Below are 13,791 nucleotides of genomic sequence, written 5' to 3' on the forward strand. Positions count from 1 at the left end.
GATTCCCCCCAGCCCATAGGTCCATTACACTAAATGCCATGTGTGATTTGAAGGACCATTCGTAGCCAAGTTTTGAACTAGTTGCTCTAGATTTCAGCTCGATGATAGATCTATTATGTGCTTTCAACTCTATACTGTCTCTGGGTCGATTTCAGGGCTTAGATGTGTCAAATCTTTATTATATTCACATGTCCAATTTTGAGAGTTTTCTGACCGATTCTTAGAGGGTCCAATTATCAAAATCGGATGTTCGATTTTGGGTTGGTTCGATCAGCGATCGGATGGTCCGATTATGGGTTGGTCCAATTCTAATGGTCCAATTTTTGTGCATCTGATTTTCGTGCATCCAATTCTGGGAGTCCGATTATGGGATGTCCAATCTTTGCACGTCCGATTCTGGGAGTCTAATTCTAGGAGTCTGATTCTAGGAATCAGACATCCAATTTAACAAGTGTCCGATTTGGAGTGTCCAATTTGGGATGGTCCGATTTTCATGTGTCCGTTTCTAGAATGTTTGATTTTCAAAATCGAAAGACGGGTATGTCTAATCGGACAAGATAGGTTGGTCTAAGTTCGAAAATCGAACTGTCCGATTCTGGGAATCGGAATTCTGGGAGTTGAACTCTAGTAATAATGTCCAACTCCTGTAGACAAGTTTCCAAGATGCCGAAAATCAACTCGATTCTAATGATTTTGGTAATGAGGGATCACATAAACTTTCAAAATTAAGAATAGACCCTAATGAAGGATTGCATATACCTAGAATAGCAAATAAACTCCGAAATACAAATCGGCAAGCAAATCAAACCCTCTTGCCATGTTATGACAGCAGAAATCCTAATGCCTATTTTTCTTTTCTTTTTTTCTTTGTTTTTTCCTACCCTAATGCATCCAAATCACAAAGCAACCACCTACACTACTCCAACTTACTTTTCCAAATTCAGAAAAAAACCAAAAACCTACCTGATCAAATGCCTTTTTAAACTCCCTCGCTTCCTACCTATCTAGCTCATGCACCGGTTCGGAAAAACCCTACTTCAATGCTCGATTCGAAGCGCGCAAGCACTCAAGGCTTAAATCTGTTGGTCCCGGCAACAATGGAATCAAAATGTAGAGGCAAGCTTAACCACCAAGACCCACGGACTGCTTATTGTTTCAAGTGTTTCAAGCCAAGCATTAATGGCTACCTCTCACATAGTCAACACACTATCTCTCTCTACGAGTGTAGTGAGCTTACCTCCATGCCCAATCGAGTTGCCTCCTCTCTCGAGTACTCCAATAGCTCCACAATCTAAGTGCAAGCTTCAAGCAAGCTCGATCCTCAAGCTCCACGCTCCAAGCTCCATTACCATGAGCAAGAGAAGAGAAGAGAAGAGAAGAGAAGAGAAGATTGAGAGCTTCTCCACCACGGTCCCTCACCTCACACGCTCACTCCCTCACACTCCCTCTCTCAAGCACAAGCTCAAACAAGCAAGAATAAAAAGAAGAAGAAGAGGAGGAGAGCTACTTTTGGCCACACACAAAAATGAGCTTCTCCTTCACGATTCAACTTTATATACAAAACCCTAAATCCCTTTTGGGCAATCATCCCCTTATCCCCTTTTTTACATGGCTAGCTAGCTATGGCCTAGGCCCTTTTTCCCATTGTTCTCCTATCTTCCTAGCTTTCTTCCTACTGCCCATCTACCTTTACAATTTGCACGAGTGAGAAGCCAGCGCCCTTAAAATAAATCATGGTGTGTCTTGCACTCTTTTATAAAATATTGACTTATGCTTTTTCTTGTGCGCCTCTCTCCTTAATTTAGGACTTTTTTACACATCTTATGTTTCTAGACTCTTCTTGGTGTGCCTTCATCTTCTGTTTCACTTTTGCCTTAGCCTTGTCATCTACTTTAGATTTTTCGGATTTTCCACCTTGTTCATCCAAGGGTAACAATGTTCATGCTATTTACAATAGTGAGATATATTTATTGCAAGGAATGAAATAATGGCATACTAACTAGTCACAATGAGTCAAGAGTAAGCAAGTTTTATCCCCTAAGGCAAGTAAGATCTTGGGAAAGTTTTAGGCAAAACACCATCATCACTTCTCAAATCAACAATTGAAGAAATACTAGTTGGACTTAGTGCTAACAATTGCACCTTTGTTTGAAACAAGAAACTCAAAAACTAAAAGAGCTTGGCAGAAGCTAGAGCTAGAAAGGAGAAAACTCAAACAAATGTACTTGGAAATATTTTGACTCTAAAACTACTCTTCAATGGTCATGGCAACCCTCATGATAATCTACATGTATATGTATATATATAATGGTCACTATCAATTCCATGTGGTGGATAACAATGATCATAATTGCCAAATTAGCAAGCTAGGATGCAATGCTTTAATCAACAATACCAATGGAAATAAGAGGAGCAAAAAAGGCCTACAATATTTTGCAAGAATAAGGCCACATAATGAAATATAGAAACTGAGTGGCACGAGCTTCTCAGTCATACAATGAAAACTTAGAAGCTTAATGAGAGGGGAGACTACCTCAACTAGTTCCTCATAGGGTTTAAGTTCTAGCACAAGCTCTAGCCATCCACTCTCAAGCAACTCACCTAATTCCTCATCGGTTCTAAGGTCTAGCAAAAGCTCTAGTCATCCAACTCTCAAGCAACTCACCTCATTCATGTAGCTACAATAACCATATTTTTCTTCTTACATCTCACTTTCTCCAACCCCTTCTTACAATTTCCCTTACCTTCATCTTATCCATTTATGTTGCTTTTACTGTATCATCCTCATACTATTGTGCAACTCACCTAATTTATGTAGCTACGATAACCATATTCTTCTTGTTACATCTCACTTTCTCCAACCCCTTCTTACAATTTCCCTTACCTTCATCTTGTCCATTTATGTTGCTTACATTGTATCATCCTCATACTATTGTGCACTCATTCTCAACCATAAAAACCTAAGGTTCACTTTTTGTCTCATGCTCTCAAGCTTCCAACCATCCATTTGTTGTTCTCTCTAACCACTTTTAAAGCCTTATTATGGAAAGTACACCAATAGAGTTGAGGGAACTACAAAGTATCTTTATTGGGATGGTTGCATAGCAACTAGTTTGTGGCAAGAGTTTCCTCCTCATCTTGGTATTCATGTACAAAGTAGGAGCATGTGCTATTGAATTTCTTATGATAATGGGTTTTCATTCCCTTAAAATCATGGACCTTTGAGACACAAAACAAAGGGTTTTCATACCTTTAGAATCATGATCCTTCAAGCAATAAGAAAAGCTACAATGAAACCCTTCTTTGAAAATAGCTACAATGAAACTTTTCTTTGAAGGGGGGTTAGGTAGGAAAGAAAGATCTCGCTAAACTAGCACTCGTGCTCACTTAGCCAAGATTCTCAGAAAATTGTGATTGGGCGGTATTTTCTTTAATATAATATTAGTAAAATCAAATGCACTGCAAGCAATTGTTCCATGCACTTCTGTTTTTATGTCCTTGGAGATTACTTTGCTTTAATATTATGTAACTTGTGCAAGATGAAACGACTATGGACGGATCTTCCTGTTAACGCTTTATCAACCTCCTTTCATTGCCCCTTCTCCCTTGCCTCTAGTGACCGCCCATAATTCATTTAGACTGGCCCTTGCGATTACTGTTTAGTACTTTTTTGTAGCCTTCCACTGTAGTCTCTGGCACAATGCGTTGATCATGGTTAGCCACAGGGGCTTAATTTCATCAAATGATAGAAGTTTTTGACATGTTTGAAAACCCAGGTCTCAAACCCTACTATTGGGGCTTAATTCCATCAAATTCTCCAACAATTAAAGAATTATTTTGACATGTTTGAAAACCCCAGATTTGCAGTCCTATACTCTAAGCCAACTTTGGCTGAATGACAGTTTTTGCCTCGTCAGGACCTCCCCTTTCGCAACAACCTACTTAGGGAGCCACCACCGGCTGAATGACATGCAGCATTGTTGCCTTGTCGGGACCTTCCCCTTTTACAACCACTATGCATGGCAGTGTGGCTCAGTTAATAGGTTGTGTAAATGAAGGCCTGCTGCCAAGGCAACACTTCCTGAATAACGTCTACTAAAGGCGAAGTAGGTGCAAGGTGCACAAACATATAATTTTCAGAAGCTCTTACAAAGAAGTAAATATTTAGCATCAGGCTTAGAATGGTAGCTTGTTCAGAGAACAGGCACCAGAAGACTGAATTACAAGACATTGACACAAAAAGATCCTACCCACAACTAGTTCCAATGTACATGGAGACCCCCTTTTACCCTTGGCTCAGTCAACATACCTCTGTCTTGCAGTTCATAATGGAGGGAGGCTCACCTCCCCAAGCTAGGGATGGTTTGGTTTAACAAATTTCACTAAAACTTCTCAGATGCCCACTGCGTTTTTATTCCAAAGTGTCAAACTTTTGACCAGCTGCTCTGCCAATACTCTCAATTCTGGATCTTGGCTGTATTCCTCTGGAATCTGTGTAGTGATGCCTTTCTTAGTATCCTCTCTGTATGCCCACTGCGTTTTTATTCAAAAGTGTCAACCTTTTGACCAGCTGATCTATCAATACTTTCAATTCTGGATCTTGGCTGTATTCCTCTGGAATCTGTATAGTGATGCCCTTCGTAGTATCCTCTCTGTAGCCATGGTTTGCCAAATGGGGCTGAAGAAAAGGGTGGTTCAAAAGTTGAGGGATTTTCAACCTATCCTCACGCCTCCATGCAAGACATTTCTTCATTATGTCAAGCAGATGAGGGTTTGCTAACGGTGGGTAATTTATCTTGTGGTTGGGATTAGCAACTTCCTGAATCTTAGCATGCAGCTTGGTGATATGTGCAAATGGTGTCCTTCCATAAACCATTTGATAAAGAATGCAACCGAGTGACCAAATATCAGAAGGACGACCACATTTTATAATATTCCCATGTTCATCTTTCTCATTCATCAGAAAGGCCTCAGGAGACATATAATTGAGAGTCCCCACCTGCAAAATAAAGATACGCATTAGGCATTAACATGTCACTGGATTAGCCAAAACATAAATGCAGATGAACAATCAAATCCATAAGAAAGCGTAAGGGTACCTGGGCATCTCTCTCAATGTTTGTGGTGTCACTCTGGATGGATTTGGCAATACCAAAATCAATCAATTTGAGCACTCCCTTTACAAGCAGGAAATTAGCTGGCTTCAGATCAGAATGCACAATTCGCTCCTCATGTATGGTATTAACCGCCTCAAGTATTTGCTGTAAAAGAATCCGGCATTGGAAGTTTGTCCAGGGAAATAATGCTATAGGACTGTCTTACATTGAAGCACTCTAATCTAAGATTTCAGCTTCTCAAACATCACAGGTATGATGTATCACGTATCAAGCATGTAGAAACTGTTCGAAGCTGTAAACCAAGCAAGACTATTTTCTCCAAGAGATCCAGAACTTTTTTCTCAAGAAGACCACATCAGGACTTAAACATGAGACATGTTCAGTAGTAAAGATAAACGCTGAACAGAGAGCATAAAGAGAGTCACTAAATGCCTCTTAACAATCAGATATAGAAATAATAGATCCAATGCTTTGTATCAAAGACCAATGGAGTGACCAAAAATAGCAAATACACTGTCAGAAAGAAGGACAAATTAAGTGGCATTATTCTTCAAGTCACCGGTGATTACTCACCCGCCAGTAAAACCGTAACCAAGTCTCATCTAAATCATTGATCCCTTGAGATCTTTCTTTCAACTTATCTTCCAGCATATTTGCCAAATCAACTTCACCATATTCAAGAACCATATAGATGCATATATCATCCCTTATAATTTGGGAACGATCCACTTCATCACAGAACAAGGTTTTGTCGGTAATCTGCCAAAAAATAAACCCAATACAGTTGAAAATAAGCAGCAGAAATCATGTTTTCATGTTACATAAGAACTATCCATTCTTAGAGTTTTCCATCATTCACCATACCTCATGGTCAATCAATCGTATGATGTAGGCTTTACCACGCAGTTTATTTAAATATTCAATTTCCTGGTAAAAGCCACAAGCTGTGCCATAGTCCCGGCCTTTCAGCTTGATGCGCTTGAGTGCATAAATGTTGCAATCACGATCAACCACCTTATACACTTCACTGCTTCCACCTCTTCCTATCTTCTTGAGCTTTTGATACCTTTTGCCATTCACCCAAACAAAATAATCATTTTCAATCTGCTTCCTTTGCTGCAAGTTAGGATCCATTCCATTGGTTGCCTTTCTATCTGGCACATTCTTAGCATGCAAATGTGATATAAGTTTGGCTGCCCCTGCTTCTGAAAGAGCAGCTTCTTCTGGCGAAGCTATGTCCTGCCCTGTTTTCAACATACCATTTGCGGAATGGCCTACTTTTGCTGAACACTTTCTTTCTTCTTCCTTCTGAAATGCATTGCCTTGGTCCTTAGATAAGGTCGGAAGAACTGGATTAGCTTGTGATGGCATCAAGGCCTCACTAGCTGGACTAGGGACATGCTTACTTGGAGGTTGGAGGTTATTTGGGCTGGGAATAGATTTTCGTGAAAGTTGGCAATTCTCAACTATTGACTGCTGGCTTGACGAAACAGAAGTTGCCAGTGGTGCTGATGTGGTCCTCATTGTGATTGAACAGGCAGAAGTAGATACAAAGTGAGCAGACATTGCAGGAAGAATGGGGCAAGCAGATGGTGCACTTACTTGAGCACTGAATGCACTCTGCTTTGCATCAAGGAGTAAAGGTCGACGAGCATTTCCTGTTTCTTCTTCTTTCAGCCGAAGTTTCTCAGGAACAGAAGGTAGATGCATGATCTCAGGGCAATTACTATCAGATATTGCCAAAGTACTCATTGAAGACGACAATTCACTGACAGATGCAGGCACAACCTCTCTGTGACTACAATCTACCAAGCTCGAACTTGTCTGTGCCATCTCTTTGTACTGGATTTGATCCCCTCGTGAGCTAAATTGCAAGGGCTGTGAAATACTCATGGAATCACTTGAGTTTGATCTGTCACCATTTCCTGTCTGCTGCATTGGTGATGCCGTCCTAACTGGTGACAGCTGCATAACGTTCATTGGATCTTCTGCTTTTAAAGAAACCATGAAATCTAAACTAGATTGCTGTGACTCCTGCTTTTCTCTGTCCTGTGACAGTAACGGTGGATGCCCAGCATCTAGGACACTTGGTTTTGCCTGACCTATTCTGTTCATTGGATCTGTTTTTGAGGAAACCATGAAATCTAAACTAGGTTGCTGTGACACCTGTTTTTCTCTGTCCTGTGACAGTAACGGTGGATGCCCAGCATCTACAACATTTGGTTTTGCTCGACCTAGGGACTGCTTTACCAGAAGCGAGCCTACCTTCCGACCTGACTGTGCATTCTGCAGCTTACTTGATACTTGAAAGCGTCGCTTCTCTGCACTTCGATCAGTTCCTTGGTTTCTTAAGTCCCTTCTGCGAAGATCATTGCGTGGATTAATGTTTTCCTTGTCCTGAATATCAAAGAGTTCTTTAGCCTGCTCGATGGCTTTCCTGTTTTTCAGTTCTGCAGGGAGGTCTAAATTGGCTCTTAAGTGAGGGTTAAACCGGCCTTCTACCTGTTTTGGTTGCACACGCTCTCGGGAGTTTGATACATCCCTGTCAGCTTTCCTTTTCCTTATTTCTGTCGAATCTGTGGAAGCCAATTCATTCCTCGCAGTAATTGAGCTATGACTCTTTGCTGAAAGTTCATCGTGAAGGCATGGAGACACTTTCTTGCCGTCTGTGTCCTCTGAGATGTTATCCCCCAAACTATGACCATCTGCCTCGTCACAGGGTACTCTCCGTGGAAAACCTACAGCGTCCATTATAATTTAAGGCCAAACAATTCCAATAGCATCCAAAAAACCATGCGGATTCTACTAGACACAGGTAAGTTTCTACACAAACCGGGCCTTTGATTTGTAATGGCTGTAGTTCTAATTTCATGGGTGTGGAGTGGCCATGGTTAGTGATGCAGCTGAAGACTCGTGAACATGGAAATTCAGCCATTACAAATCAAGATCAAGTAAAAATCCTGAGAATGATGCAAATACGACTGCATGTAAGTAAATCACTGCATAAACCCTAGCTGTCTAGTTAGGTTAAGCACAGTGAAAATATACACATAAGCACATGAGATTAGAATACAGCCTACAATTTCCAGACACAAGCAGCTTTAAAATTGCAAAGATGCGGACAGAAATGGGACAAAATGGACGCGTGAGAGAGGGACAGAGAGACACAGAGAGAGAGAGAGAGAGAGAGAGAGAGAGAGAGAGAGAGAGAGAGAGAGAGAGAGAGAGACCGACCTACAGAGGCCAAGGTGTTGATGCGATGCAAATCGAGCTTGATGTTTGGCGTCCCTTTCAGATACTTCTCGATGAGCTTGTTTCTTTGGTCTGAGGCGAGCGCCATCGCTTCCACATCTTCAAGGACTCCGAGGAGAGGCCGGTAGGCTACAATGGACGGCAGGCGAAAGGTACAAAGATAAGGAGGAGGAGGCTGCAGGGGCGGCAGTCCATCGATGAGGATGATCACGGCGACGGTGATGTCGATAGGTAGTAGTGGCAGGAATCGCCATAGCCAGTCTCAGAGAGATGGTGGGAAAGAACTTGGCGGGCTACGTTTGAAAGCTTCCGACCGTTTCACCAGAGCCCGTTATAGAGTATGACCGGCTGCTCCCGGTCGCTTCACCGTTGGCCCCGGTGTGAGAGAGAGGGGGGGCGAGGGGGGCACGAAAAGAAGTCCGCTGTGCTGCTCGACTTTGAACTGCTTAAAATTCAGGATATGTGCTGTCCCTTATTCGGCCAAAGTGATTAAGATTAATGAACAAATCTAAATCTTAAGATTAATGTGCTGTGCTGCTCGATTTTGTCCTGTTAAAAAAATCAGGATATGTGATGTCCCTTATTCGGCCAAGGTGATTAAGATTAATGAAAATTAACATTGATGTTTATGTGGAAATATTCGATCAAAGAACATAAACATTGCAACCCAACCACTTGAGTGTATTGAAGGCTCCGAAAGGTTGAAACTCCATTCAAGTATACTTACCGCTTACAAAGCACCTCACTCATGTTGCACTTTTATGAGCCTAGATGCTTACCTTTCATTATTGGGGAAAAAAAGGATAGCATGTTTTGCACAACATGATGGTGCACTTTGCACGAAACAAACAATGCACGATGACCTACAAACACCCACCAATCTCAAGAAAATGAATTATAACTTGTAGCTAAAAGAATCATGCATATGAATCTTGATTCAAATATCTAATATATCATCTTTCACATGCATATTCAATCAAAGCAATGATATAAATAAGAAGTAAGCATCACAAAAGGTTCTTGCTCAAGGCATTTACTTCTAGGGGCTCAACCTCATCTACATCATGCATTGGCAACCATGGAGATGGGGAACATTAGACTTGGGAAGGAATTCCCCATTTGGGTGGAGATCTTGGATGTACGTGCACATGTGTGGAAGTTACTACCTAATATTGAGAATGGGTTGGGCAAGCCATTATATTCCCCCTCTTGCTAGGCCCTTTAGGATATGCCTTTTGTGGGACACAAAGGAGAACAAGCCAAAGGATATTGATATCGATAAGAACTCCAATGAAAGCTAATTTGAAGCAAATTCACAGGGGAGCCTACTACAACCATGGCATGTGGGGGCACTACTTCAAGGAGTTTTTGAAAGTGGCAAAAAATCCTAAGATTGATAGCCCTTCAAAAGCCAGAGAGGAAGAAGCTCTAATCAAATGGAGAAACTAGTGGTACCTAAGAGCACACTGGCAAAACTCCCCCTCAAGTTAGAAACTGCTAGAATAAGGCATCAATTCCAAAGAACAATCACAAGAGAGTGAATGCCTTTACATAACTCAATAAAATCTTGCTTGAGCACTTGAATATGGAATAACTCAATAAAATCTTGCTTGAGCACTTGAATATGGAATACATTGGCATGGATGCTAAGATTTAGATGGCATAAAAAAATGGAAGGTGCAAGGCACTATAGAGCTAGAAACCAAGGATGATTTGCAGCATAGACCAATGTAAACAAACTAAAAAAGCAAGAGGGAATTTTGCTCAACACTTGTTTCAATGAACAAGGTGCTTTGAGGATTGGGACAAGGTTTTGAGAGACTATGAAACTCCAACCAACATAAGAAAACCTTAATGGTAATGTGAAGAGGATTCTATAAAGGCTCAAATTCGAGGTTTCTAACATTTATAAAAGCCTATAAAGAGCCTCATTGTAAATTCAACTCAAAGGATGGGAGGTTGTTTATGGTTTCAGTAAAACGGAAAGACAACTACATTGACATGATCAATGTCCATCACCACAAGGATAGGAGCAAGAGGAAGAGTTTGTATTGTCAACGTAGCATCCTATGCTATGGGAAAGGCCTATCAAGTGTTGAATTCAAACATGGTCCTTAGTCACTTTGATGCCTCATCATCGTCTTCCCTAACGCGTAGTGAGGAGCTAGAAACTTGGGATCATGCAAGTGTTACTATACGAGAAGGCAAGTGGTTAGGCAATGATTTGAAAATTATCTTCTCATGATGTCAAATGTGGACAAAAATAAAATGGGCAAGGCCCTAGAGCTATAGGATCTTTATGGAGAAGTTGTAGGCTTCACAACTAATTATAGAAAATTTTCATTGATAAGTGCCTAAGACGATGATTTGGGAAGTCTTTAATGGGAAGGGAAGATTGATAACAAAGGATGAAACTTTAGGTATTTGCATTTCCGTATTGGCATTGAGTCCAAGGAGGCTATTAGAACAAGTTGGGGATTGGAGACATAAGAAGCTGAAATATTGGAGCATGAATAATTTGCCCTTCCATGTGAAACTTCAAGTTCTTAACTCAAGCTTACTCTCTCTTCTTGCTCCAACCTCCATATCTTTTCCTTCTTACTTTTACTTACTCTTGCTCATTCTTTCCACCTTTCAACTGGTATCAAAGTGGGCATTCGAGGAGTTTCATCAACCTTGACTTTAGCAATTTTAGCCCAAGCTTTACTTATAGCTTTCATGGCAACCCCACTAGGCCATTTGAGGTGTGCTTTAGCTTTCTTACCTTCAAGACTTGTCCCAAGTTGGTTAAAGAGCTTTCCAGGGCTCAAATTGAGCCTTGCTAAGTGCTCATTGAGTTAAAGATATAGCCACCATAGGCTCCAGGACTACTTATGCTAGCTACACTTGCTATGTAGACAACTTATCATTAACTCACAATAGCTCCATTGGTTCTCATTTGGCTCCTAGGTGTTGCTCCAACTATTGGGCATTGCTCTTGACATTAGAGGCTTGGTTTTGAGTATCATTTCAAGTGAATATGCACTGTCTCATCTTTTAGGACACCTTTACTAGTTACTATTCGCATAGTATGTATTTGATTGCCTATCCCTCCAATGACGCTTATGGGGCAAGTTTTTGTGCCCCACTAATGCTTTAATGCTTGGGAAAGGCATTTGGATCTATTAGAGCTCACATAGCTCCACCATTGAAGAGTTCTTTGATGTAATACTACGTGGATAGCAAGCATATACTATGAATGCTTATGTATTTAATGCTTATAGGCTTTCGGGGTATGCTACATGGTTGTATTGATGCTTGTCACTAATACATATGCATAGATATGCTTATGTTGAGCCTTGAGCTTGGATATTTACACACTTAAAGTGGCCACTTGTTTTAGAGCTTTATTAGTTATGGGCTTGGTCATTTCTCTTATGCATATGCCCTCTCAGATGTTCATTTGATGCTTCTCAAGTTCTTGAATGCTATGACACTCATGTCTTGAGCTTCCATTGCTCTTTGTTATTTGGAATTTTGTTCTAGTGGGAGTACATTGATATTTTCATTACAGAGCTTGGCTAGAGAAAACGGGAGCCTCTTGTTTATGTGCATATACTCAATCGGTTTATGCATAGACTTCGATTACTATGGGTTAATCTATATTTGATTTGTACACTTGATACTTCCTCTAGTCATATGGGTTTGTCAAATTTGGATGCATACTTGGTTATGTACTTGAGATTCATTGTTCATATATAGTGACTTGGTTGTGTAGATTGGAGGATCTCTTTTGCTTTTGGAGATCTCTTATGCACAGTTGGCTTATGTACATGCTACTCCTTTTCTTAGGAACGTACCTAGCATTTTTGAATCTGTGATAGTATTTGGTAATCTGGAGGTTTATGCTCATTCTTATACATTGCTACTAACGCTTTTAACTCAATGTCAATACATTGCATTTCTAAAGTGTGAAAACAAACACGTTCTTCAATGTTATAAGATTTCAACATGTGCCTATGGGATAAGTTATTCAATGATTTATGTAACCTGTCAAGAGTAAGTTAACATGTGCCAAGTGTAAAGTACTAGTTCATATGCCAGACATGTACGCGACCAAAATTTAGTTTCAAAGACCATTACTAATGTGCCAAGTCTTATTTCAAGTGGTGCAAGTCTTCCAAGCTGAAAATATAAAAAATTGAAGTGCTTACAAAAAAGTGGCATTTTTAGGTATTTTGAGAGGATTTTCACAATTTTGTTGTTGTTACCTTGTCAAGCAAGTATGGTCACTTCGATTTGATTACCCAGATGATCCTATTTTGAGTTTTTATGCAAAAATTATGATAAAAACAAGTTGCAACCAGGCATAGAAGAAAAGAACTTTAGGAAAAACACTAGAGCAAGCAACAATAGTTTCAAGGAAAAAAGCATGAAAAGAAACAATGAATGTAAGCATGAACTGTTGTGAATGGTTATAAATGGAGACCTAAGACATTGTTATAGGTTTGGGCAAATAAACAAGTGATTTACTCATGTGATTAACATGGTAGAAGTAAAAGATAGGCGATGCTACCTCTTTACCAATGCGTTTAGCCTAGAAAGGCCTACTTTTTTAAGAGGTTATTTTTGGGACAGATTTAAAGATATATTTATCTACTACTATAGGTGAGGATAAAAGTGTCTGTGTGGTTGTAATTGAAGAGATCTCACTGGGGTTTACCAAAGGAAGAGAGCTGAAGTGGTTCCATGTTATTTTATGCATATTCTACAATATTTTCAAGTGTTTCCTTTGTATTTACTATGGTATTTTATTTCGGGATGAAAGGGTAGTATTGAAATATCGGCTTAGATAAAGTTTACCTAAGCTTTTATCTTAAGTACGATGTATTCAACTTGAAGAGATTTATTGTACTTGTACAAAGTTCCTAAGTGCAATACATTTTCTTGTTAGATTTACATGTTCCTTGTGTTGTATAGTATATTCAAGAGTTCTTATTCCAATATTTATTTATTCCATTTGTCTTCTCATTTCCTTGATCCCTAGTGGATTTAGGACTAGACCTTTCTAATCCCCAATATTTTGGTGAACTTGATGTGAAAGGCCTACCTCTCATAGTCTACAAGATGGGAGAACTAGCTAAAGTGAAGTTGTTAAGACAACATATATCACTTTTCATGAGGACTTATGACTTGATTAAACATGAAGAGATTGGTGATTATAGAGATAAAGAAGTTTGACAACATAAATGCTTTGAGATTTCTTTGTTTCTATGTGGAGAAGCTAGAGTCAGCTAGTTTACCGATAAGTAGATGATATGCTAAGACATTTTACTTAGGCTATTTCTTATCAAATACGGACATGCAGATCATCCATCTACAAAAATTATGGAAATACATGGGTTGGTCTTAAGAGAGCCCTAAAACATGAATATTTTATAAA

At 39.9% G+C, this 13,791-nt stretch overlaps 1 protein-coding gene across 1 annotated transcript; it reads right to left on the reverse strand.

The window, feature by feature from the left end:
• Positions 1-3,856: 3,856 nt before the first annotated feature.
• Positions 3,857-8,737, reverse strand: PPK1 (putative protein kinase 1). The gene is made up of 5 exons (XM_087694697.1): positions 8,352-8,737; positions 5,982-7,855; positions 5,691-5,876; positions 5,100-5,261; positions 3,857-4,999 (listed from the first exon to the last, which is right to left on the reverse strand). The coding sequence occupies exons 1-5, from the start codon at positions 8,455-8,457 to the stop codon at positions 4,511-4,513; spliced, it is 2,817 nt and encodes a 938-aa protein (XP_087550823.1). The 5' UTR covers positions 8,458-8,737; the 3' UTR covers positions 3,857-4,510.
• Positions 8,738-13,791: the final 5,054 nt, after the last annotated feature.

Source organism: Lygodium microphyllum, chromosome 2 (assembly GCF_053477565.2).
Source record: "Lygodium microphyllum isolate KBCC chromosome 2, Lygodium_microphyllum_v1.1.10, whole genome shotgun sequence".
Classification (NCBI taxonomy): domain Eukaryota; kingdom Viridiplantae; phylum Streptophyta; class Polypodiopsida; order Schizaeales; family Lygodiaceae; genus Lygodium; species Lygodium microphyllum.